This window comes from Netta rufina (genome assembly GCF_964035555.1).
Source record: "Netta rufina genome assembly, chromosome: Z".
Classification (NCBI taxonomy): domain Eukaryota; kingdom Metazoa; phylum Chordata; class Aves; order Anseriformes; family Anatidae; genus Netta; species Netta rufina.
In genome coordinates this window covers 60,282,175-60,309,085 of record NC_140126.1, presented here as the reverse complement: position 1 = coordinate 60,309,085, position 26,911 = coordinate 60,282,175, and the positions used below count along the sequence as shown (strand labels likewise).

The 26,911-nt window shown below is 35.7% G+C and overlaps 1 protein-coding gene across 1 annotated transcript in view; it reads left to right on the top strand.

Moving 5' to 3' along the window:
- PRDM6 (PR/SET domain 6) overlaps positions 1–26,911 on the top strand; it is a gene marked incomplete at both ends in the record, with an annotated part of 73,706 nt that overhangs the window by 43,823 nt on the left and 2,972 nt on the right. Inside the window, 4 exons of the mRNA XM_084305668.1 lie at positions 5,617–5,744; positions 9,395–9,519; positions 12,760–13,102; positions 22,629–22,805. Coding sequence (XP_084161794.1) covers positions 5,617–5,744; positions 9,395–9,519; positions 12,760–13,102; positions 22,629–22,805 — 773 coding nt within the window. The remainder of the gene's footprint in view (positions 1–5,616; positions 5,745–9,394; positions 9,520–12,759; positions 13,103–22,628; positions 22,806–26,911) is intronic.

Genomic DNA, 26,911 nt, shown 5'->3' with positions numbered 1-26,911 from the left:
ACTTACAGAATACTCTATAGCATAGGTTGTATACAGTGCTGGAGAGAAACTGAAAACAAACACAAACAAACAAACCACCAGCACTACCAACTAAAAGAAATGCCAGTTTTCTTCAAAGGAAATAAACAGGGGAACCAGCCGAAAAATGACCATATAGGTAAATAAATCCCACACCTTTTTGCTTGTATCTTTCCAAAAGTCAAAGTGAAAAAAGGACAGGGAAACATGGCCTGAGTGGTTGAGCCACTGTAGACCCTAAGGAGAATATTGGATTCCAAGGTTTAAGGTGTATCATAAAAATTGGCCTTCAGTAGGTGGGTCTTGCTGGCTCTAAAAAGAGGATGCATGGAGGACTGCCCACCTCCTACAGAGTGGCAGTTACATGCCACTGTTTAACAAAGACTGCACTTTTTATTTTAACCTCTTTTGGTATACAGTTATCTGTAGTGGATATTGTAGTGCTGTTATATCGAAAGCATGGGTTCACAGTAGTGACATTTGCACCATGTAGAGATTATCCAGATTTGATGTCCAAGCTAGCATAGAAAAACTTTCACTGTTGCTTTGGTTTGTAGGTTCCTACCTTGTTACTGAAAGAATATAGCTTGGATGGGTGCTTCCGTATCTGACATGTCAAACTGTTTAATCATAACCTTCTTCTGCATATTTCCAGTGGTTTATCCATGCTTTTTAACAGAGTAACTGATGATTTGAAAAAGGTACGTAGCAGTCCTTGCTGTCCTGACTCTTCCCACTGAAGTCAAAGGTAGAACTGCTTGTGGGAGAAGGCAGCTAATGTAGAATGATTTGAAAATCCTGTGACCTTATGCATGTGATGTCAATAAGAATAGCAATGAACAGCAAAAAGCAAGATCCTCTACTAATGGTAAGAATTAATTCTTGCATGTTTTGTGGTTTTCTTCACATTTCTTTTGATGTCTTGCAACATGAAAAACTATTCTAATAGCTAGTTTTAGAATACAAATGTACATACAAAGAAAAAATCCACTTCAGGACCAGTCTTTTCTCTCTCTGCCTGCAAGGAAAATGAGAGGTCAATTAAGTTGTATGCTAATACCTTTTTTATTTGACTAAATGGAAAAATAAAATGCAGGCAGAATTTCAAAAGACACAATCCTTCACCAGGCCATGGAAAAAGAACAAAGGAAAGCAGCAGATACAGAGGAAAGAACTCCATTGAACTGACCATGTTTCCTCTCCCTGTCTCTTCTGTTAAATTGTTTTTAAGTGCTTCACAGCTTGGCTTTCTCTGTGGCTGTGCTATTATACTTAGGCTCCTTTATTCTAAAATTCTGTGGTGTCTATACCAGCAAATGGTACAATAGTCTTTAGCATTGGGATTTTATTTGTCCCATCTGTCCAGCTGAGGCAAGAAGCAATACTGTCTCAGCATTGAATTGAGAGTTCTCAGAAGGTTCATTATTCATTTATCTCTTATACAACTTAAATCTTACATGGTCTTACCTAGACTTAGCATGTTGCCAGTTTGACAGAAGTTCTAGCAAGTGGTGTTTATTTTCTTAGTAATAACTGTTCACAGATTTTAGAGCATCACTTAATGTGAGATGCTGCATGCTTTAGAAAATATATTATTAATGTCATTATGTATTGCTATCATCTTCAACATTATAAGTTTCAGCATCTACAGCTTCCAACTAATTATTGGTAATCAATCCAATAAGTAATAAATCCAGTCCTTCATAGGAAGGACTTATTCCCTTGGATTTGTATGTGGTTGCTGTTAGAAGAGGAACTTTACTAGTGTTGATACATTGGCATCCTAACTACTTTTTCCCCATGTAATCCAGTTGGCATGCATATGTAAAGAATAGCAGTGTCAACTTGTAAGAAATATGGTATACTCCATGCACTTCTGTATCTATAGCTTGAATACTGAGTAAACCGGTGTTGGTATGGAGTGGAATAGATATATACATACATATATAGAGAGAATATATATATATAACATATATAAATTATTAAATATATATATATGGAATAGATATATACATACATGTATATAAATATATAAAAGATTTTTGTTGTGCTGGGTGCACTTAGGACTTTCTTGGAAAATGATGTTGGTTTTGCTGTATTCTGAAGTCAAAATTAAAACTGTGAAATAATATATTTCACATTCTGAGTCTCTAGATATGTAACATATCTGTAACCTAATAATAAGTAGTTAAACACTACTAAAAAGATAATTAATTAGATGTGAATTATTCAGGAGGAACATAAGGAATGTCAAACAAGAAGGTGGGCGCAGTTCTCTTTTATCAAACTCTGGTCTCCATCTGGTGCACCACTCAAAACTCTAACAGACCATAAACTAGGTATCTTAACACTTTGAAACATTTCAAGCAAAAGCAAAAACAAAACTAACAAATAATAAAGAACCCTTAATATTAGACAAAAACAAAAACAAACGAACAAACAAAAAACCCCACTAACAATTATTTGTGGTCAGAAGAGGGAAAAGGTCCTGTAAGTAGATTAGGTAATGCTTCCAGGTGTAATCAAAGCAGAAAAATGCAGCAACTAATTTTTTTTCCACTGTTCAGATTAATGAGTGTTGTGAGATACATGCATTCTCCACAAGGAGCTGAGGAAACAATATTTTATTTTGACATGATGCTCCTGCAATATATTAAAGTTATGCCAAAGTGGATGGAAGTAGTGATCTAATGAGGAAGTCAAAAATTTTCAGTAAATTCAGTTTACCACAGGATTCTAAAGTTTTTGTTGTTGTTGTATTGTTTTGTTTTAATAGCTACTGTAAGTGTTGAAATATGTATGGATGTGTAATGCAGATACAGGTGAATATGTTTGCTATAATGTCCAAGTTCATGCACTGTGCTACAGGTTTACTTTTTCTCTGTTATAGCAAGACATATTTCACTCCACTCCTTCATGATGGCTTCTTCAGGCTTCTTCATATTGTGTTTGCCAGATTTAGACAAATCTAAAATGACTAAGAACTGGTGCACAATGGTAATATGAGTAATAATAACCACAATAGTTATGTATTTCCTGATCTGAACCAGGCTTATGCAATTTGACAAACAGATACAATGTAGAATTGCTATTTTCCTTTCAATGTTAGGGTGTCTACAGGTGGGTTTTCATTTTTGTAACAATGGTGATAAGAATGCTGTGGGGTGAATTCTGACACTGCAGCTTTACTTGCAATGTCAGTAATATCGCCCTGAGAAAGGACAGAGCATAGTGTCACTGATGCAAGAGAATTTGCAAGAATAAAGCTTTTAGAAACACCTAGTCCTGCAAGATATTTAGATGAAGACGTTCTCGGCAACATTTGTAGCATCTTTTGTCACTTCCACTGCAGTTGATTCAAGGTGAAAGAAAGGGTGATTATGACTCCCAGCTGTGGAAAGCAGAGTTATTGAATGTTTACTTTGTTATTCCAGTCTTCTTCAGCAGAAATCACTGTTCTGCTATGGAATAATGCAGAGAGTGACAGAAAACTGATCCATAGGCACAAAAAAGAGGATAGAGCAAAATGATCTAGAACCTGCGCTAGATTCATAAGCATTTTTGTAGAGTGGTTCTACCATCCTTGGCACTTCAGGTCAAGGCCTTATAGAGAGAGCTCCAGTTCTGCATGTTCATGACAGGTTTTAATTTTTCATGTCAGGTCATGACTGTCCATATACACGAAGTTGTGATTAGGTCCACATGTATCCAGATAGGCTGTCAGTACTGACTGTGTCTGTCTTTGTCTTCTTGTTTCACAGAATTTGGAGATTAGATGGTATCAACTCTTCATTGATGGGAATTGTTTTTGCCTGATGTTAAGCAGTTTATTGTTACATTAGTAAACACCACATAAATGAATAGATAATAAATACTGTGCAAAAACTGTTTGTATAGATATTGCCAAAATTATTGCAGCCAAACACTGTTAGTCATTATTTTTTTCCTTCTTTTCCTTCTTGCAGGCTGATTTCCTGTATAACTTTTCAATTTCCATCACAGCTTTTTATTGCTTGGCATATTCTGTTCATATATTCAGTGTGCATTAGCATGTTTACATGAGAACAGGTTCCTGCTGGTAATCAACAAGCTACCACATTTAAAAAATAAACCAAACCACCAGTATTTGTTCACCTCTGAGGGTTCCTTCTGTTTTGCCTGATTTTATGCCACTACTCAGCATCTTGCTTCTCCAGCAAGTTTCTGGCATCTTATCACAGTCACTTGGGAGCAAATGATAAAGATCTCTGTAGACATTTGATTTCCCTGTGTCTCATGCCCTAGAGATGAATATACTGCTCCCAAGTACTTCCAATCTCTCTTGGTCAAGAGCAAAAGCAAGGCTGGCTCCTGAATTTGAAACTGCTGTGTGGAGAATTAAAGAACTACATTCTGCTTTCCATGTATGTCTTTGTATGCATTGTATGCACTTTTAATAACTCAGAAATGTTGAACATATTCACATAATTTCTGAGATTATTCTCTTAATACTGAAATCAAAATTCAGGCTTGTTAATTTGCTTTCTCTACAAATATTCAATTAAATATAGTAAATATTTCCCCTTTAATTTGCAGAATTAGTACTTTCAAGGAAACAGATTGAGTTAAGCTCATACAATTTCAAAAGGGAAATTATTTTTTGGTGTAGGATTATTATCTAGGAGCAAAAGAGGAGCAAAAGATTAGGTTTGCTTTGGATAATCACCTAAATGTTCAGATGCAACTCTGAAGTTCAACGAAGTAAGTGTGTAACAGGTAAAAAGCATATGAGACCACGTGCTTTTACTAGGAGTAACACTTCCTAGACATCATTTTTAATAAAGTCAGAAGGATGGGTGTATACAAAATACATACCTTTACATGTCTAATACTCCAAAGCAACTATATTCTTTGACTTCAGAGGGAGCAACCAGTGCAGAATAGAGACATAGTACTGCCTTTTTTTAAGAAATTACCCTAACTGACTCTCATGTCCTTAGCAGAAATGTCATATTTAGGAAAACTATGATTCCCTTAGGACTGATTTCTCATTCACTACTTCAAAAAATTATGAGTCTCACGGGAACTTCTAAAGGCATCTTCGAATCTTTTTCCTTCCAGTCTCATTTTTTTTTGTCTTATGAGTCCTACAGCTCTCTAATGTGCCACATGAGGTTGCTGAAGTACATGTTCTTGCTGCAACTGAGATGTGAAGGAAGGGATACTTGTTTAGGGATCACTATTGCCCCTTGCTCAGATGTTGCAGTGATTTCAATGCAGGCTTTACATCCAGATTTTCTTGTTTATCTGGCAGTTCATTATTTAAGGCCAGCCTGTCAAAGTAGGTTAAATATTCTTTGGGAAACATGGTCACATCTTTGAGACACCACAAACATGTTTAATACAAAAAGATTGGCTTGATAAAAGGAACATGATAAACTTGCATCCCCCAAAATAGTTTTCTGCTGTTCTGCTGTAGATTTCTAAGAGCATCAGTATGCAATGACAAATCTCATGGCAATAAATTCCTGGAAAAGGCACAGAGAGACACCAGCACAGCAGTGAAAAAGATTGCTGATGATTTGTTCTAACTACTTGACCTTATGACCTCTTCCCCAGATATATGACCAAGATGGGACACTGCAGCACTTTATTGATGGTGGAGAACCCAGTAAGTCAAGCTGGATGAGGTACATCCGATGTGCAAGGCACTGCGGGGAACAGAACTTAACAGTGGTTCAGTACAGGTAAAGTATGTTTCATTTACTCAATGCAGCAAAAAGAGGTTTTTACTTAAAAATCAGACTGTAACTGTCATCCATGTCACCTTTGATTGCAAAGACAGTGGTAGAGCTTTTGTGAATGTGCCATTCAGGGCAATAGAAAAGCTACAGAGTGTAGTGAGAAGAGGTTTAACTTTGCTACCCAGAAGTTGAGGCCATTGCAGCAAGCACATCAGGCCGGGCACTCCTGGGTGCCACTTGTGTGCTGATCACACTGCACAAAGCACTCTGCTCGTTTTCAAAAGGTCTGATCAGATGCATGTGTATAAAGCAGTCTTCTGCACTTCCTAAAGGTGTGTGCACTAGGGAAAGGAAAGAGCCCCACTGGAAATGAGGTTTTCTGAAAGAGTCAGTCATGAGCCACGTGTGCACCTATGGCTTATCTGCAGAGTGCACCTGCTAGCCATGACTGTTAGTGCTTGTGCCTCTCAGGCTGCTGGATAGAGAAGGTCAAAAGGCAAAGACAATGTAAAGAAATTATGGTGCATTTTACTTTATACTTGCAAACAGATCCAGAAAACCTAGACAATGCATTACATAAATACATGATCTCAGCTATAAACAAACCTTTTGTCTCAGAATCAGAAGCAACTGCTTGGCCTTATTAAACATGATAGGAAGTACATCAAAGAGTGGCCTGTGTTTGCCAGCCACAGTGAGCAATACTGGTTTTGGCTAGCTGTTTTAGAGAGTGGAGTTTCTTTTTTTTTTTTTTTTTTTTTAGAAGGAATCTTAAACTTATTTAAAGTATCTTTAAAATTAAAAATAAAACATACAAAAGCAAGCTAAAATGAAATATATATAAAGTTTGATTTTCCCATAGGGTTCCAATTTAGCAACAGTAAAATTTTTCAATTGCATTTTCAGCTTTTTTATTCTCTGGCCAGTTGACTAAATAATGCTACACTTAAAAAAATAACAATCCTATTTATACATTACAAATCTTTTATTATACCCTTAAATATCTGATATTTATAGCTAAAATCCTGTCTGTTTTTAAATAAATGCAGTGGATAATGAATAAGGATTGCTGTGATGAAAGAGTATTTTTGTAGGTATCTTGTGAAGTATTTCTCGGTGTGGCAGGGTGTGCGCGCATATATACATAAATATATAAAAATGTGTACATATATATAGATGACAAACCTAAATGGAACATGAACATGAGAAAGTCATTACACATCTGTCAATATTAAGTGGATTTTACAACTTTCCTTTCATGATGGAGTTTTTTACTTAGAGTTCCCTCTGTTGATCTGTTTTTGATTACTTCAGATCTTTATAAAATGAACTACAAAAACACAATTTAAAAAACTGGCATCCATCACAAGTGACTGCATCCAAGTGTAAGAAAATAGAAAAGTTGGACACTGAAAAACCGGCCTAATTTTTATTGTACATGGACGTCCTCCTCACAGAAAGTCAGCTGGTTTAAATTCATTCTGTTATGATTTGTAATATCTAAATGGAATTTTCTTCAAAGTGCTCTTGATTGATTGACCCTTAGCTGAACGTTTTGTTTTTATTTTGAGGCTGACAATAATGTTTGTTGGCATGTGTTCTGCTTCAACTGCGTTGGGACGCCATGAAGCTATCTTTATGAGTCATCCAACCACAATACTAAATACATGTCAGCAAAGGAAATATTATCCGAAAAGGGAAAAATCCCTTTGATGTACTTCAGCATGCAGAGATTTCTGCGAGTTTTGGAAGCTCTGCACGCTTGTAAGGAACGGTGTACGCTTACACTTTTTTTTTCCGGCCTACTCCAAGCCTCACAGACCACCCATTGCTCAAAAACAGTTCTGCTCTTTCAGCGGCGAAGTGTGTCATTTGGTTTTAGCACATTCATTTGCTGGGCTGCTGTGTTTATGTTAAGGGAAGCCAAACTGAGAGATGAAATGTTACAAGGGTGAAGTACAAAGTAGACTCAATTTTTCTCAAGTTAGGAGATACTGGTAATTTATAGCATGGCTCTGATTTTCATTTTTATGTAACGGTGGAAAGAATTAATGAAATGTGCAGTGCTGGGAAGAAAGAGAGAGAAGAAGAGAAGAGGAGGAGGGAAGGAGAGTGAGACACAAAGGGGAGAGTTTTTGTCAGATATTCATAGAACAGTAGGAAAACCATTCTGCTTAGCTAGCAGTGCCCTCCTGAGACAGGGTGGCAGTAAGCGAGGAAAATAACAAGATAAATGAAATTTTTGCAGCTGCTAGTAAAATATTGAGAATCTGCACTTTTTTATTGATCTTTATGATCCTGTTGCCAAGAGCCACTTTGCGGTGACAAAATATGTTGACAAGTGCATATCTCACTGCCATGAAAAATGTGGTAAAGGATTCTCCTTATGTCTGCAGTGTTATACAAGGAACAAATTGCATTGCTACAGCCAATTCTTTATAGAAAGTCTAAATTTAAGGCCTACCAACCCTAAACACTTTTATCTTGAACTTCAGGCTAACGTTTGTAGCAATTCTTCACTGAGAAAACTGGTTGAGGCTTAACATTATTTTATTTATTTATTTACTTATTTGGTATATAGATGTTTTTCTGCCTTACATAAGCTGTTATAAAAAATGGTCATTTCTTGGGACTTTGACGGTACTATTTTGGTAGGTAATCCTTCAGATGGAGTAGATTGTTCTTCTTGTATATATTGAACTTCTATCCATCTCACATAAGGGTATTTTACTGTTCCGTGTGAAGCGTAAGGGAAAAGGCACTACAAACTATAAACATTTTTATTTTATCTTGTGCCTGAATCTAATCTTACACAGTTTTTGTCCCTATGTAAAACTGTTAATGGTAAAAGTATCACTCTGAAGCTATTTACACCAGTGCATGATCAGGATAAGGCTGTAGCTTTTATACTACAGATTTTAGGATTTTTCATTTTTGGTCTAGGATTATCCACAGTCTTCCCACAGAGTGATGTGATAATGTTTAAGGTAACACTAGTTTATACTTACTCAAGGATCATCAATGTTATCCTCATGTTTTGTACAGAGGAAGAATTCTGTGGTTGTGTGTTCAGATTGACTCCATTTTTTGCATTTTCCTAAACCAAAATCTATTTTACTCAATAATCCAAGATCTCTCTTTTTGGTGGCATACTTCTCTAATGAAAGGACACATCATACGATAAAAAACCTCTGGATAAAAGCACTCATTCAAATTAAAAGAACCGTCATGTATTTACTCCTACAATTTATTAACTTCAGCTTAGAGAGTAAATGCAAATCTGTTTCAATCGGTTAACTCACTGAACTGTGTACATTGTACAAAATGAACAAGGTGTTGCATTTCTAAAATAATTTTCAAAGGGACATTGTAAGAAAATATCAGTCTTCTCATAAAATCCTAACATTAGTGTAAAGGTGGTATTTAAAACACATTAGTTACAAATTAGTTAAGAGCAATTTGTTAGCTGCACTACAGAAACCTGCCAAAGTCCTTTACTGAGGATAAATTCAGTTTTAAAATATTCAGTAAGATATTAATTTAGTTATGTGCAGAAATGGTTCCAAAACCATGGATTTCTATTGTAATGCTGTGCATGATAAGAGGAGTGCTCTATTCCTAAATTCAGCATTTTTTCTTTTTCTCTTGATTAGGTCAAATATATTCTACCGGGCTTGTATAGATATCCCACGGGGTACAGAGCTATTGGTGTGGTACAATGACAGCTACACATCTTTCTTTGGAATCCCTCTCCAGTGCATTGCACAAGATGAAAATTGTAAGTTCCTTCTGTATTTCTTCCAGCACAAGCCAGAATTCCTGTTTCATATCTAATCAGTTATATTCCTAGGATATTTTAAGACATTAAATGAAAGTGGCTATATATTTAAAGTAAGCTTGATGTATACTAAATAAAACTCCGAAGCTGACGCACTTAAGCTACCAACATCACAATATAATTACATAATTAAACTGAGGTGTCTGAAAGTGTGCAGGTCCATGCAGATTTCCCATTACAGCAGCCCCATTTAACTTAATAGTGTGTGGAATCACTATTCCTTATAAGTGGTTCACTATTAGTAGTATATTCTTAACTGATTTAAGGATAGCTTGGCTTCCTAACCGGTTTTTAACTGATTTAAGAAGAGCTTGATTCTCTCCATTTGTTACAAGACCTATCACTAGAGACTGGGTAGCCAAAAGAGTAATGTACTGTAGGTCCATCAGGCCTCTGTTAGCGACTGTTCATTCTGTTGCCCGAGTACCTTGAGAAATGCTTTGTCTGTGTGACTGTAGAGATGAGTTTCTTATAGTTAAAAGATAAAATTGAGCTCATCTCAATATAAGTTGAGCAGAAATAGCCTGAAATGACAATGAACTTCCATTCCATCCTGACCATCCCCATTTTCATTCATACTTGTACCTCTTCTCAATATTTTATTTTACTAGGAATCATCACAAGATTAAGCATGAAACTTATAACACAGGACCCAATTTTTATTGCAATCAAGTGCTGGATACCTTTGTCTATAATGGGATTAGGTGATCCAAGCACACCTTTCAATTTCACTATTTTCATGTGGAACTTGATTAGAAGTTGCATCAAAGACCTTTTTTTTTTTTCTTTTTTTTTTTTTTTTTCTGTTTTGACAGCTATGTATGTCTACATGGTGGAAGAAACCAATAATGGATGCTTGACTGACTTTGGTCTAAAGTGACCCTGTGGTTGCTCACGTATAATCAATTATATATACGATACATTTTTTCCATTAGGCATTTGGATACTTAAACAGCTATTGTAAGAACTCTCATCTTGTAGCAACTTAAGTAGTGAACCATGGGGCAATAAAACAGTAAGATAGCAGGGATTAAACTGTCAAAAATAAACATCCTTTTTCATCTTGAGTTTTCAAATCTGTTGGGCTTGAGAAGAGTTTAAAAGAAATTAAATTACTAGCAGTAATGTTTGCTGATTAAACTCATGCTCTGCAGTGTACAACGTAGAAATATTATTTTTTCTGTCATGAGCCAAAGCTTTACAAAACTTTTGTTTGAAAAGCACAGCATTATGGTTAAATTTATAAATATTGTGACTTGTTATTTTTCTGTGAGAAAAGTTTGATTTTTTTCTGCAGAGAGAAACTGACATGAGTAGATGAAATTCATCTCTGAGCATGGAGCCAGTTACAGGCTGCTATAAGACTTAAGTACTACTTGAACCCATAAGCATATCTACTGCACAGAAGTATTTTGACTCAGTGGAAAATTTGATCTTATTGCTTCCATGGACTTCTATGAATAAAATTAAAAGAAAAAAAAATAAGGGGAAGAAGGAAAAAAAAAAGAAAGGGATCTTTTTCTTCTGCGAGGTTGCTGTGGGAAAATGAAAGTTACCTCTTGTTCTGAACATTTTTAGAGACATGAAAGATGTCCAGATTATACGTCTGGAAACTTGTAACAGACAGACCCAAGGATATAACTCTGCTTAGAAATCAGGTACTCACATACTCCAAAGAAAAATACAGTAGAAGGGACCTCAACTTAAGTATATAAATTAGCATATAATATTAGGAACATTGTGATTAAGAAAATAAAGTAAAACATAACTTTTTGAAGTAATTGGTATAATATAATGTATTACCATAATGTTAGTTTTTATTACACTTTTATTATATATTAAATGATGTTAGATTATTCCAGTTCATAAATGAAATTTAATTCTCATATTTGCTCTTAGAAATCTATTATAATGACTTACCTAAGCAAAAGTGCAGTTTCCAATCACCTGTTTAAATAGGTAATTTTTATACACATACACAAGTATAAATGCTTTGTGACAGTAACTAAACGTGAACATGTGGAGACATAGACACATGCATGCATATAATTTAAAAGTCTCCATTAAAATGTTATGTCGTGAGGTCGAGCATGACAAAATTAGAAAACATGAGAATGCACTGGTTGCAGGTGGCCTAAGTTATGCTTTATGCTTTTTTTTTTTTTTTTTTTTTTTTTTTTTCATTGTGGTTTAATCTCCCATTATCTGACTCAATTTTTTCCATACGACCCTTGCTTCATTCACTGCATGATCTAGATGGTATGGTAGTCAAGGGATGAGGCAGCTGTTCAACTTTCTTCTGTATGTTTGAATTCCTGCCTTCCTTATCATATGATATCCAAATTTAATACTGAACTGCTTCTTTGTGAGAACAGTTTATTGCAACTGTTGCTGAAATAAGTACCTCATAAGCTGTAGCTTGTTCCTATTTTGTAGGTGGGAAAACAATGCACAAAGATATCTCTGCCTATACTTTGCATTGTCTCATGGTAATCTGACTGCTATTAGCATTAATCATACAGGTCATGGTGAAGTCACTGGCTTTATATTATGTAGGTTGTTTGACTATTTGTGAGATGTAATAATACTCTTAGTGTCTGAATATTTAAAGGATAAGGAAACTATTGCTGCAGGAGATATGTAAACCCTGTTGTATCTCAAGAAGTGTCTGAACAGAGATTTTTTTCTTCATGCTTTCAAAATTCATGCTTGTCTGTGATATAGCAATTGCACATGCTGACTGCAGCATGAAGAGTCAGGGTATCACAAGTACAGCAGTGCTTTCTTTCACATGACAATCTCATTGTATAATAAATGTATATCACAGTCAGGTTTCTCTGAGTCCTGTCAGTCTCAGATACCTCTTTGTATGAATTTTCATTCTAGTGTTACAGAATCAGCATCATCCATTCAGACCACTGTCTTGTTCAAGCCGTTTAAAAAAATAAATAAATAAATTGTTAAAACAGAAGTGTATAATTCTGGTGTGAATAAAATGGAGAATGGGTTGTTTTTTTGTTTGTTTGATTGTGGTTTTTTTTTTTGTTTGTTTGTTTGGTTGGGTGGTTTTTTTTTATTATTTTTTTGTTTTTGTTTTTGTTTTTCTGGTGTCTCCCAAGATTGTATTAGTTCTAAAAAGGCATAAAAAGGATCTTATTTACTTTTCTTGTTTTCTCTCAGTGAATGTCCCTTCGACTGTAATGGAGGCCATGTCCAGACAAGACACCCTACAGCCATTTAATAAAAGTAGCAAACTATCCCCTGCCACTCCACAGCGATCCGTAGTATTTCCACAGACTCCGTGTAGCAGAAATTTTTCTCTCCTGGATAAATCTGGGTCCATCGAGTCAGGATTTAACCAGATCAGTGTCAAAAACCAACGAGTTCTTGCAAGCCCAACTTCAACAAGCCAACTAAATTCTGAGTTCAGTGACTGGCATCTTTGGAAATGTGGGCAATGCTTTAAGACTTTCACCCAGCGGATCCTCTTACAGATGCATGTGTGTACGCAGAACCCTGACAGGTAAAACCCAGGCTCTCTTTATTTCTGTATCTACTGATAGCCAGATCCACTGCTTTATTCTTTTATCAAGCTGTTATCATTTCCAAAACCAAACCATTATTAGGAGGAGCCTGTACAACATAATTCATCTGCTGATCTGTGAAGTAAGCTGATAAAAACCATTGGTTGACTTCACTATTTGTAAAAACATTTGGTGCCTAAACGTATAGATAAAAGGAAATAGCTAAGGATATAATCTTGTTTTCAGAATGGTTTGGTACATCTGTTGGAAGCAACAAAATAGAAGGAAAATTTATGAATATCATAGAAGGAAAAATGAGGTCAAGATAATTAAAAGTCTCTCTGTCTTCTAAAGATAATCTAACTTGCTGCTCAGTGGCTGTCACAGTCATTTCAGGGTTCACCTATAGTGTGCAATGTGTATGAACTTAATTAAGTACTAAGAGGTAATGAATTGGAATTTTTTGCTTAGTACTATTTTTCTTCAGAGCATGCAAACCCATAAATCGTGCAAAGCTGTCAAAAGGAAATACCTACTCCACTAGTGATGTGGAGGAAAACAGATGCCACTTATTCAATAAACTAATATCCACACAGAAGAAAAATGTTGACTAGATACCTCAGAGTCAAAGTTGGTTTGAAAGTTTGTCAATACAGAATTTTATGGCCGTGAACTGAGGATGAAATTTAGCTGAACAAGTGAATTAAAATTTCAGGTACTCTGACCGGTGGCACAGTAAATATAATGGAACCATTATTTATGAATCAAAGCTGGTTTATTTGACAATTTTGATAGCTGGCAGGACAAAAGACAAAAATCAAATTAATTCAATAAAAAAGCTGTCCCTGTTTTGTCTCTTCTTCAGCTGTGAAAAGGTTTGAGCAGAACAGCTGAATTCCTTGCAACTTGTTCTCAAAACAGCATTCAATTGTGAATTTCATTTAAACAAAACACTATAAAAACAGTCACCTGTGAGTCTCTGTATGCCTGTCTATGTCTTTTTGTGTATGTGATTATCTACGTGTACACATGTACTTGTGTGATTCTGAGAGTAAAAATACACTAGAGTATAAATACAGTTTTCCAGGATGATACTTCAAGCATGCTAGGAATAAATTCAATTCCACTCAAATCTTCATAGAATTTGAAGAGTTCATAATATCGCAAAAATAAATAAATAAATAAATAAATAAATAAAAAATAAAAATCAACATTTTCTTAGTCTTAGCAGAAAAAAATGCTACACTAAAGAAGCTGTAGGACACAATGGCCAATTTAAGTGCCACAATGTATAATATATGTCCTGAAAGGTCCACTCTCCAAAGTTTAGTAGACTTTTTCAGTATTAAAGCATCCTAAGCAGATGCATAGAAGAGCATAAAATGCTGCATCAGGGGTCTAGAAGAGCTATGCTGTGAAAATCCTCCACATGGTTTCTCAGCAATTCATCCAGCCAGGTTGTGAAGACTACATTTCATCCCTTCCTTTACTTGAACTTGTATCTCCCTTTATAAAGAACCAAGCTGCAGATAATAATTAGTACAAGAAGAGTATCTCCTAATGGAGCTGTTCTGCACTCTAAGGTGTAGTTAAATACTAATTTGCCAGAGAGAACAACAGAAGATAAGTCAACCTGAGTATCAGGGCTGTCATCTTGGAGGTCTACATTTTTATTCTATTTTCTTCTAAGTATCCTGTGTCTAATGTTAATTGAAACACAAGCTGGAACTCAAGTCTTCCGCTTTGGAGGTGATCACCATCATTAGTAGGTTTCTGATTTATGGCGTCTTTCCAATTTGCCTCTGCAAAAATTTGTCCATGCAATACAGGCCAGATTCACCATGAAAGTGTAGAGCATTTTTTCCTCAGAATACCCTATGACATATTAATCAAATTATCTAGATCAGAGGACAGGTGCTTACTTCTCCCCTGCAGGACCAAAGAGAGTAAAGAGTGATTAGAGAAAGGACTCTAAAAATTTGGTGAGGATTGGGGCAGAAGGATGGTTAATCAGTGAGTAAAGACTAAATGTTGACGTAGAAGCTTTCAGGATGATTTGAAATGTAATAGCTAATGCCTCTTTCTAAATACTCATGCTAACCATTTAGCTGATTTCATCTTTGGTTGTTGTTTTTTGTGAATCCAATTCTTATGAAACTTTTCTGTTGAAATTTTTCTTATGAAACTTTTTCTGTTGTATTATGTAGAAACTCTAATCTCAAAAGGATGCAAGACACACTGAGGAACAATGTGTTCAATACATACAGTTACTGAGATGCTGTTTTGTGACAGCCATGTTCCCTCTTTACTGAAGAATGGCTTACATCTCTATCTTCTAATTAAATAAATTATGTAGACTGCTTGAGGAGGCCACTTTTGTAATGCGTTCTTTGTTTTTGTGAGACATGCCATCAACATAATTGTCGTAAAAGCATTTCCGAATAGATCTTTTGAAGTGGGGCTTCAGTCACATGAATCTGTTCAGGCTCATTGCAATTCATGTAGTGTTCTAAATACCAAAGTAATTGTTAGTGCAGATCATATCTGTTCTAGGATTTGGTTTCTCATATTCCTACTTTGAAATCATCACAGGTTGAACTTACATCATGGTGAGGTTTTGGTCTTTTAGCCAGGTACCAATAGATAAACTATTTAGTGGCTGGAAAAGAGTTGTCTTTGGTTTCTTGAACATATTGTATTTATCCACATGAAACGTTCCTAAAGTGTTGTACAAAATTTCCTGCAACCAAGAAGATAGGGTATGATTTGTGAAAGAATACCTGCCTGCCAGCCTGAAGTACTGGATACAACTCTCTGGTTTGTATTTTCTTGCCGATACCTGCAGCACCACTCCAGCTGATAAACAGCTCCCCATTTATTGTCAGCAATTTGTGAGCAAACCAGCCACTATATCTTTGATGTGACTGAAGCAGCAAGGGCTGTCTACTCTAGGAAATGACTTTAGACTATCTGTTCTGGCTTTGTATTTGTTTTTCAACAATGCTGATTACCTACAGCATGAGGTGCAGGGAAAACATCTTTGACTCCTGTATGAAAACATACAGGAGTCCAAATCATGGACAGATATTTGAGAAAAGCAGCTTAGCTGGGATTTGAGAAATAAAAACAAAATAATAACAAACAAACAAAACAAACAAACAAAAAAACACCTTTAAAGCTACTCAGGCTCAGAAAACATCTGAATGAAAGCAGAAAGGTGGACAGACATAAAATATATATATATATATATATTTATTTCCATTAGGTAGAGAGAAATAAATGTTCCTATTTAACAAACAGATGATTTTATAAATACATTTTTTAAAAAACAATATGAATACAAAATAGGAAGAATTTTAAAGATCAGTTTTTTTGCTGTTTTAGATAAAGATTAGCATTGCAACTTAAATTGAAATTAATTTTATTTAATGGTTTACTTATAATTTACTTCTCCCCATCCACAAAGATACTTTTTAGCTTGTTAAAATTTGTAAGGTTCCTCTTGGAAGCTAATAGTAAATAAGGTTAGAGAGAATGTGAGAGATGGATCTTAAATCAAGATCTGAATTCTGGGACTTGCTGAGCCTTTCAGGTTTTTTTTAAACCTTGCTCAGACAGAAGTATTCTGAGCAACTCTTCCAGAAGCAGGAGTCAGAAATCTGTATTCTTTTCTTTTATTTCCCCCAGTGTTGCAGAAAATCTCAACAAAACTATCTGGGGACTCCAGAAAGTCCTATACAGCAGAAGCCTCCGTGAATCATTTTTAGAGCAATATATATATAATTTTATAAATATTTATATAATTTTATATAATTATATAAAAAAATCAGTGATTTTTTTTTCTTTTCCTTCAGCTAATGGTGCAGTTTCTTTTAACAACATCTTTCATGTTTCTCACTTTGATCACCACTTTCAGGATGTATTGTTATTGAAGGAAGGCATATGGTTGCAAGTCCTGAGAGCTGTCTGTAGAACATTTTCATATACAGTTTGTGCATCTGTGTGGTATATATTCTCATTGACTGCCAAGTATTTAAGCTGACAATTTTAGGAAAATCCCTCTCTATATAACCGTATTGGAGACTAATAAATTGTAGATATTACCTGGCCCTTGCAATTCTTGTTTATTCAAAGTTCTTGTTTATTATTGTACATCTATTTTGCTGTTACAGCTCAAAATTTACTTGTGAGGTTTTTGTTTTGTTTTGTTTTAAAACATGAGCTCGTAGTTTAAAACTGAAAATTTAATAGATTTTATTCTCTAATATCATAGACCAGGTCATTTTGTGTTTATCTTTTACTTTATAGGTTCTGTGCCTTTGACCTTGATACTCTCCTTAAAGCCCATTAATTAATTTAAACATCTCCAAAAAAGACAAACAAAAAGTAAATGTGAGCAAGAGTTGTCTATTTCTGTTTATAGAGTGCTACGGAATATTGCTTAATTAAAGTAAACATCATGCTGAATTTAATGCTTGTTCTTGCATAATCTTTTTACAAAGGTTTGCAAACTCCCAGTACTCATAGTTAATAATAACAAAGCGTGTACAGAGTAACACCTCTCCCTGACAGCTTCAAAAGTTTGACAACACTTACTTGCTCTAACTTTCTGGTTTTGTTAGCTCCTCCGCAAACATTTGTAAAAGGCAATCCTAGAATCCCCGGTGGGTTCAGCTTCCCTGTATGTGCTGATGCTTCATGCATGAAGTGCTCAGGGCTGTAGCCTTGCTGTGTAAGCAGAACACCACAGCAGCAGGGGATGTAGAGTTGGGTCCAGTTTTAGTGAATGTAACCCACTCATGGTCACAGCGATGCTAAGAATGCTTCAGTGTGCAAGCTAGCAATACCCTTAAGTGTCAATTTGTTCTACAGACTCTTAGTTCAACTTGTTAGAAGAAGAACTCCCTCCAAAATATGTTTCTGTTCAGCAAACTGTTACCTAGCTTCTCTGGATGCAGTTGTGCTCTTTATCCTTGGTTACTGCATGTTTTAGAGATTCTTGAAGTTTGGCCATGAAAACCAATGCTCGTAGCATTTCAGCACTCTCTGCTTTCATTTCTATGAGAGGCTGTGGTGTGACAGTTTCCCCTGCAATGCCATGAAACCCTGCCTTGGGCTGAATGGCATGTTTTGTTGCTGGGCTCGGTACTCGGCACTGACAACGATCATATTGTTTTCTTCTTAGCCCTCAACAATGAGAAAAGCACCTTCAACTGCCTGCCAGTCTGTCTTTCAGTTGGTGCTTTTCTAGGCTTTTACAACATGCAAAACCAGCATCAATGGGCTAGTTTGTCTCCCTGGTGTGACAGTGTTTCAGTGTAGAATTACAGGTATTCAAAAATTTACCATTATGAGGAACTCATCTCCTAAATATTGCATTGGCATTTCACATGACTCCTGAAAACAGCAACTTTGGTTCTGAGGAGGCCTCACCAGAAACCAGTTCATCATAAAGGAAAGAATCTGAAAATTCAGTTGAAAATAATCATAAGATTTTTCAGGATTATAAAAATTCAATGCACCTTAAGTGCACCTTCTCTGATTTATGATGCAGAAAATATGTTTATACTGGCTGGATGTACTTAAGAGTTAGGGGTTAGAAAGTACGTTGTTCCAGCAGAGGACTGGTAAAAGATAGATTAGCAGAGTGATATGTTGTGTTTGCTAAATGAAAATATAAAAATTATCAATCTAAATGTACAATTGCCTGTCAGCAGCTATCAGCTATTCCAGATGTGAAGAAATGGATGTTTTACACTGTTATGTCCTAACATGTTGCCTACCTGCTGCATAAAGCATGAGCTTTGGTGATGCTCAATAAGCTTTATGTGGAACATGGTATTTGTACTGGTCATGTACAAGATGAAATTTCTCCTAGAAAAATTCAGTTCCAAAAGCACATGACAGGAAAAACACTGTCACCACAGGGCAAAATCATTCATGAGATTTTCTTAATTAGAGAGAAAAAAATATTTTTGAAAACACAACTTGAAAACCTTGAAAAAGCTCAAAATGTAAATAACTTAAAAACCTGAAAACTATTACATTACAGACATTCCCTCCTGAATTTCACTTTAGTGGACCATCATATGGTCAGGAACTATAAGATTAGGCTTCTAGAAAATGCTGATGTATGCTACACAGTACTAAAGATACATAGCTGATTGATGGTCCATGTGGTCAATAACAAGTGTAATTTTTCTAACATAAGAGTTTTCTTCCAGATATCCTTCCTTTAAGCTTATGCAGGAACTAGGAAAATATGTTGGTAGGCAGTTAATGAGAAACATTAGAACTGCTTTTGACAGATGTCAGCACATCACTTTTATCAGCACATTGCTATACATCGGTTTAGCTGTCCTTAAATTTAACTTTCTTTAAAATGCTAAAAAAAAAAAAAAAAAAAAAAAAAGCAATGATGAAGAGATTCAAAGCTATGTTCTTCCTGGCACATGATAGTTGAAGAATAATTTTTTATAGAAAAAATATTTCTTCAGACAGTCAGCATGTACTTTCAAGCCCTGGTACACCTGTTTTATCAAACCAGTTACTTTCATGCTTGCAAATCTCCCTATACATGTGCAGAGGAATATTTTAGGTACAACATGTCCTAAGTAATACCTGTGGGAATTAGCTTTTCTGGGCTTGGACCACAATCAGCCTAGTAACACACCATTGCAAAAAACACCTGTGATGATCACTGTTTTTGTCACTTTGTCCCTTCTGCCTGTAACCTTCTAAGATCACCAGAGATCACCATCTTGATTCAGTGTCCCATCTCCAAAGAGATGGCAGAAGACATAACTGTTACATCAAAGACAGCCCTGCTCTGCCCACATCAACGTATTCACTGAACCAAGCATTGCTCACGTCCAGTTCTCCTGCTCCACTTTCTCTCTCTCTCTTTATTTATTTATTTATTTATTTTTTTAAGCATTGATTTTATTTCCATCAAGAAAAAATTCTGAGCACAGTAGAATGGCTACCATAGGAGGGAAAAAAAAAGCCAAAAAAAAAAAAAAAAAAAGCTTTTCTACTTACTGAAAGTTTTTTTTTTTTTTTTTCTCTTGAAAAAAATAACGTAGTATCCAAAATTTGTGAAAATTTGGCATATTTTGAATCTATCTACTGTATAAATTAGACATGGCATTTTTAAATTGTGATAGTACTTCAATGCATATATAGGCTTTCTTTTTAAAATGAGCTAGTTAATATGTCACACATCTAGCCTGAAAAAATTACTTATTCTGCCCACTTCATTCTTAATCAGAATCGCATGTGTATAAATTGGAGAAATGTATCTGCCAAAAGAGTAGGTTAACTTCTTTAATAACTGTTCTGCCAAGACATGGATGAATGGAAAAAATGCAGCCTAAGTGATCTAATAATAGGTAATTTTTTACAGGGCTCTTTGTCTTGGGCCAGTGAAATTTATTCTGAGTATATCCTTTGAAAACAGGGATATTTAAACTCAAAATTTGTTTTGAGCCAGTGTAGGTGGTAAAAAGATTTTGCTTGGTATCTTAATATTCACTGATAATAGGCTTGGAATTTCAACAATTTACATACAAGTTACAGTGTGACTTTTCAGAATATGAAATTAATCACATAGACTGTTAGAAAAAAGAAAGAAAGAAAAAAAGATTAATTGGTTTTATGTAGTGTTGTATCATTTATTGTAGTAGCTGTTAAAAATAGATAACCAGAGGCTAATAGATGTTAATGGTCCCTTTCACTATTAAAAAAATCAATGTTTCTTGGATACAGAATATCTTAATGTATTCTTTTTGCTTAAAAGTTTTTGATTTGAAAATGCCTAAACAAATAAGTCTGCATTCACAAATCATCTTCGTTTTACCAGCACTTGAAATTTCATGTCAACTTTGATAAATATTTTCTGTGCAAATTAACCATGCACTTGCACAGAGAAGATTATCAAACATGTTACTGCTTGTCTTCCAATACAGAAAATAGATATTTAGTACTCTTTTTTTTTTTTCCCTTCTTAAAATATTATTTTGCATATATTCATATTTTTAAGGGCTGTATCATCCAGGTTAAGTAACCTATCCATAGATTTTACATATTTCTTTCAAACTTGTTGGAGAGCAGTTAGATTTTCAAATGTAAGTAATTAAAATTGTAAGCTATCGAGTTATTGACCAATACTAAGCTATTAATCAAGCTAAAAAATTCTACAATCAGGGTTCAGTGCTCTGAAGCACTGTAAAATAATAGTATTTGTGTTCAGTGATGCAAGTAGCCACAATTAAGCAGTTCACTTGACAAATGAGATAGTTCACTTTATTTTGCACTTAATTGAATTGTACATGCTTGGTCACCATTGTCCCCTTCCTTATAGTTTTGGTTTCTAGCCATTTAAGCATACACATTTATTAAAGAGAGAGCAATTAAGTTGGTGGTTGCCATTGGCTCTTGAGATGCAGACATCAAGAGCTGTGTTTTAAAATGTTTTACATGGTAAATATCACCCAAATCCCACCTCATCCCTTTCCCATCCCTGGATTTTTAGTTTCCTTAAAAAGTCTGAGGAACATGTAGGACTCTGTCACTAACTTATACGAAATATGAAAAGAAAAAAAGTATATTGATATTAAATCACTTTTTACAAAGCAGAAATATATACAGTTTCTTTATACTTAATTTCATTTAGCAAATGTATTTGCATTTCAGCAGTCCTGTCTCACTTTACTGTCTTGTATTCTTTTCTTTCTGTGTTTACAGTGTTTGTTATAACTCTGAATTCGTAACATCCCAGTCAGGTTTGTTTGTTTGTTATGTTTGTTTTTAACAAGCTGTGATGTTGAAAACCTAATTTATGTGTTCCATTTCAAGATCACAATAAAGACATTTTCAGTCTGGGTGGGAGAAACCTATTAATTAAATTAAAATATTTTCAATAGCAGTAAGAAAATAGAAAATAGAAAATTTAAAAATTGTAAACATGGCAGTTAATTTTTCCGGTGTCTTTCACTCAAAAATTTGATCTCAAAAATAAAATAAGTTAATAAGAAATAAACAAAACAAAACACAAAATAAAATAGATTCTTCCAAACCAGTATAAAGATTTTCATTACAAGCAGTTACAGAATCCCTGTAGAACATATTTGCAACAACCAGACATATCTGTAGTGAGCACCAATAGTCAGAGAACTTCCTAAGCCTCTTAACTGCCTTGTATGAGGAATTTTCTGTCAATCAAACCACACTGAATTTGGGAAAATAAGGAAAACATCTGACGTAGTACTAGTTCACTAGCTTGTTGAATTCTGTTTTGTGGGTCACCATGCCCACAGACTCTCAGGTGATTCCTGCACAAGTATTTTACATTTGCTAAAGAAGTCAAGATGATTTGGGTATGTGTCTTCCAAGAAGGCCCCAACAAACTGCCCCCGCAGCTCTCTTTGGAAATTCCTGGGAAGACCAGATGCTCCTGTCCACGTCATTTTTGACTTGGGATGACAGAGCTCACTGACGGCATGGTATTTCCCTTTCCCATTGCAGGCCCTACCAGTGCGGCCACTGCTCCCAGTCTTTCTCGCAGCCATCGGAGCTGAGAAACCACGTCGTTACGCACTCCAGTGACAGGCCTTTCAAGTGTGGCTACTGCGGCCGGGCCTTTGCTGGTGCTACAACACTCAACAACCACATCCGGACACACACTGGGGAAAAGCCCTTCAAGTAAGTACTTGAAGCCAGCAGCATTTGCCTGCTGTGATTAGAAGGGAAGTGCGTAGCTGCTGCTCACTAGCATCACCAGTCTGCACCAGCAGATGGGAGAGGCTGTCAGGAAAGCCATGGCCAGATAAATCCATTTATGCTGCAACTAAAATTGGAATTAAGCAAGGTTTGTTTTCAGGTGCCTTGCAGGCCCAGAGCAATTTCCTATCCTCTGATGAGAACCTGATTGTTTTAATTAAACAAGAAGCTACTGCCAGAGAACCATAGCTGAAAATACACTCAAGACTGGGACAGGCTGTCCTGTAAGAAGGTTTCAGGTTTCTCTGAGGCGGAGGTAGCTGGAGTTTCACATGAGAGCTAATTTGGATTTGGTTAAATATGAGGACAGGGAAGGAGAAGGGGAGCCTCGGAACAACTTTCTTAGCCTCAGAACCACTGCACAGAAAATGCAACTCTGTCTTCTGGCATAAGTTTGGTCGGATTATAATAGTAAATTGTTAGTATTTAGCTATCCAAAATATTTTTTAAAAAGGAAACATTGCCTGATCAAGGAGTCTTTTAATTAAACAGACTCTGCTGACTTTTGCAGTTTCTGTTGATTGAAATTAAAGTCAAGCAGACATCTGAGTCTCCAAAGTATTCTCTTCTCCACCCTCACCTCCAGCAAAGCCGATCCAGGTCGTTACTTTCTGTTGTGCAAGGCTCTGCCTACCCAACAAGAGATATTCTCCAAGCCAGAATGCACTTTTTCCATATTTGTGTCTGTCTCTTTGCTGAACTGGCAGGCACAAAATTTATGTTTACTGCACCTGGAACAACCCCATTGTGGCAGAAAAATAATGTATTGATACCAAGGCATAAAGTGTTAATATCACTTCTTTTGAAAGCTGCCTAGAAGAAAAGGGAGTTAAGTGTGGGAGAAGGTGAGCCTCTCCCAGCTCTCCAAGGACTGCCTGTCCCCGGTCTACTTTTCTCCCTTTGTCTTTCTTTTCCATTTTTGCTGTCCTGTGCCCCATGTCTGGTTAGTGTAAGCAAGCTCAGCCGTGGGGCCTGTCAGAACCCCTCATAACAAGCTCAGCAGTGATACGGGTGCTTTGCCTCCATATATGGCTGAGAGGAAGCATGGCCTCGACTGTGTCTGTGCTGGGGGCAAGGGGACAGAGCCCTGAGACAAACTCTGCATATCCAGGACAGGAGAGCTTGCATACCAGAAATTGTGGCTGGGAGAGCCATGTAGGTGGCAAAACGCGGAAACTTGGAGCTTCTCAGCAATGACTCCACCAGAGCCAGTCTGTTGAATGCTGAGAGCCCACAGATCAGCCAAAAATAGTGAGAGCAATCAGATTGATTTTATCTAGTTGCTGTGTAAATAGATTTTAGTAATTAATGGAAGAGGTTTCCGGGTCAAAATGGAAAATAGATTTCTTTTAATGTTAAGGTGTTACTTATGTGTAACCTTGTTGACTCCACTTAATTTTTTTTCCTTAACATCCTGTTTTTGTCATGTTTCCAATAGATCTGCTATTTTGCCCCATTTAGAGTCATTATTTTTCCCCTTTAGTTTAGTAATTTTTCCCCTTCTCCAAAATAGTCTTGTCTACAGTACAGTCTCATTTATGAAAAAAAAAAAAAAAAAAGTCTTAATGTATGTACTACAATTAGCCAGTGGTCTGGGATTTGTTTTTTTGCTTGTTTCACACTATTTATGCTGAAGTATTCATGTACACTGGGATATATCTGCCTTCTCTTAAAGTCACAGGGTAGAGCAACAAAAAATATGGGTGCTTTGTATTGCTGCTTTATGCTGCATGTAAATGGTGTAATTTGTCATTCTTTTACAATTTTAATTAGTTCCTTCTTTAAATTTAAGAAACAACAGTTCCACTTTCTCTCTGGAAGACTCATTGAAACATTTGGAGTAATATGACTGGTAATTTCACATGAAGCTAAAACTGGAGCTGCCATTCTTCCTGTCCCTGGTAGTCTGATAAGGGGATGCAGATGCCCTGATCCTGCAAGCTGTTCAAAGGGCAGATTTGCCTCCCATGGAGGACTGCTTGTGTTTGGGGAAGGAGAGGCAGAAAACTTATCCAGAAATTGATCCTTTGTCTCTGCTGGAGGAAAAAGACATAGCTGCACCTCACCTTGATGTCTCCTCACCATTTAGAATCTCTTGTAAAGGAGAGATCTCAGACCTGGTAATATGTAAGCTTAGGTAAACAAACAAAAACAAACAAACAAACAAACAAACAAATATATATATATCAAATTTTAGTAAACAGGAACCATAAATGAGACAAATAAAATGTATATATCTTGATCATGAAATTTTTGTTTACAAATGGGTTTTGCATGTACCCTTACCAAAAAAAAAAAAAAAAAATAATGGAAAAATCTATTGAGGTGGGTGTTCTATACCTCAAAAATGTTTGTATTCATGGCAATATACATACTTCTTTAAATAATACTACTACTATTAACAAGAAAGACCATGAAAGTGCTAAATTATTTAAATTCTAGCTAAATTGTTTTAAAAATAACAGGCATCATTTTAAATGTATTAGTAAGTTCAATTTCATGGGTGAAAATGGGCAGCCAACCAAACAGTTAATGTGCATCTTCTGTGAATGGAATCTCAGTATTTCTAATGCAGTAAGACAGCTGTGTTTGTAAGTAGTATTTGGACAAATTATAGTGTGCATGGATTAGGCAGGCTATGTCAAACACTGAGTGTATGTTGTATACATATTGTTTCAAAGGTACATTTGATAATCAGAGGGTGAAAGTATTTTCAAATATTTCAAATAATTTCTTATTTGGGAGTCGGTCTGTGATTGGTTAAAAAGCTTTAGATGTGAGATGACACTTTCTTTGTAGTTCCTAGTTAGCTTAGCCTAGCATACCTAGTATGTATGGTGGAAGACTTTTCTATTTGCTTTTCCTTATAGATAAAAATGCTAAGTGAGGTTATCTGTAGTCAAAGCTTTAGTTACTTTGCCTAGACTGCAGGTCTAGGCAGGGATTCCTTTTCATGTCATCACAAGCTATCAAATCAACCTCACCATTACAAAGATTTTGTGTATTCTTATCTTACTGAAGACTCCACTATGGCTGCTAGCGGCTGGAAACAAAACTCTCAAGCAAATTAAAAGGTGGGAGAAAAAGGGAAATTATTGGCTATCCTCATTTTCTTAAATTCTTCCACCTCAGCATCTCCTATTTCAGAAAAATTAAAGGTGATTTAAAGGACCTGCCTGCAGAGTCATGGGTATGCAAACATGTAATTTTCAGGATTCAACCAAAAATAATGGGAGGAAAGATTGTCAGATTGGGATAAGCCAGGTGATTTTCTCTTTTCTTACTCAAATGCAAAACTAGGGAACATTCATTCCAGACTGAACATAAATATTGTACCTGCAGTGATACCTCAACTTTGTCCTTTTTTTCAAAACCCTTTCAAATTACTTTAAAATTTAGTGTTAAAAGTAATTCTTGAACAAAATTTTACAATGTTTTGAAAATATCCAATGAGAATATTTTTTTTTTTCCTAAAATAGACCCTCAGTGTTTTCTTCATCTGAATCCTTTCATGGAAGTTGACATAAACTTGGGAATTAAACCAATCCTGGTTATACTTCTCAGTGTCAATACTTTAAAGGCACTGTAAAGCAAACAAGCAGACCAGTGAGGGCTAGTAAACCAAACTCAGAAAACCTGGTACTTCAAAAATCCCCTAAAATATTGATGTTCATGTTGTTTATGAATTTAAGAGCCATTTTGTTCACTACATCCCCTCAAACAAACAAATCACATAGAGAAGCCTCCTGGTAGAATGAAGTCTTGTGTACCACAACAGCTAGACGGTTGTGGTACAACAGTGCTGCTTATAAGTAAATGAAAGCACGTGCATGGCGTAAAAAATGGTAACCTGGACCCAGTTGTCACTGATGTCATCTAATTGTGAGAGGAGTTTTAAATTGCTTCTTTGAATCTACCTTGTGGCTGTTTAAATTATTCCCAAATGCCACCAGATGGGTTAAGTGGAAATCAAGTGGCCTCTCAGTTAATGGGTAGCTTTATTACCAATACTTGTATTGGTACTTGAA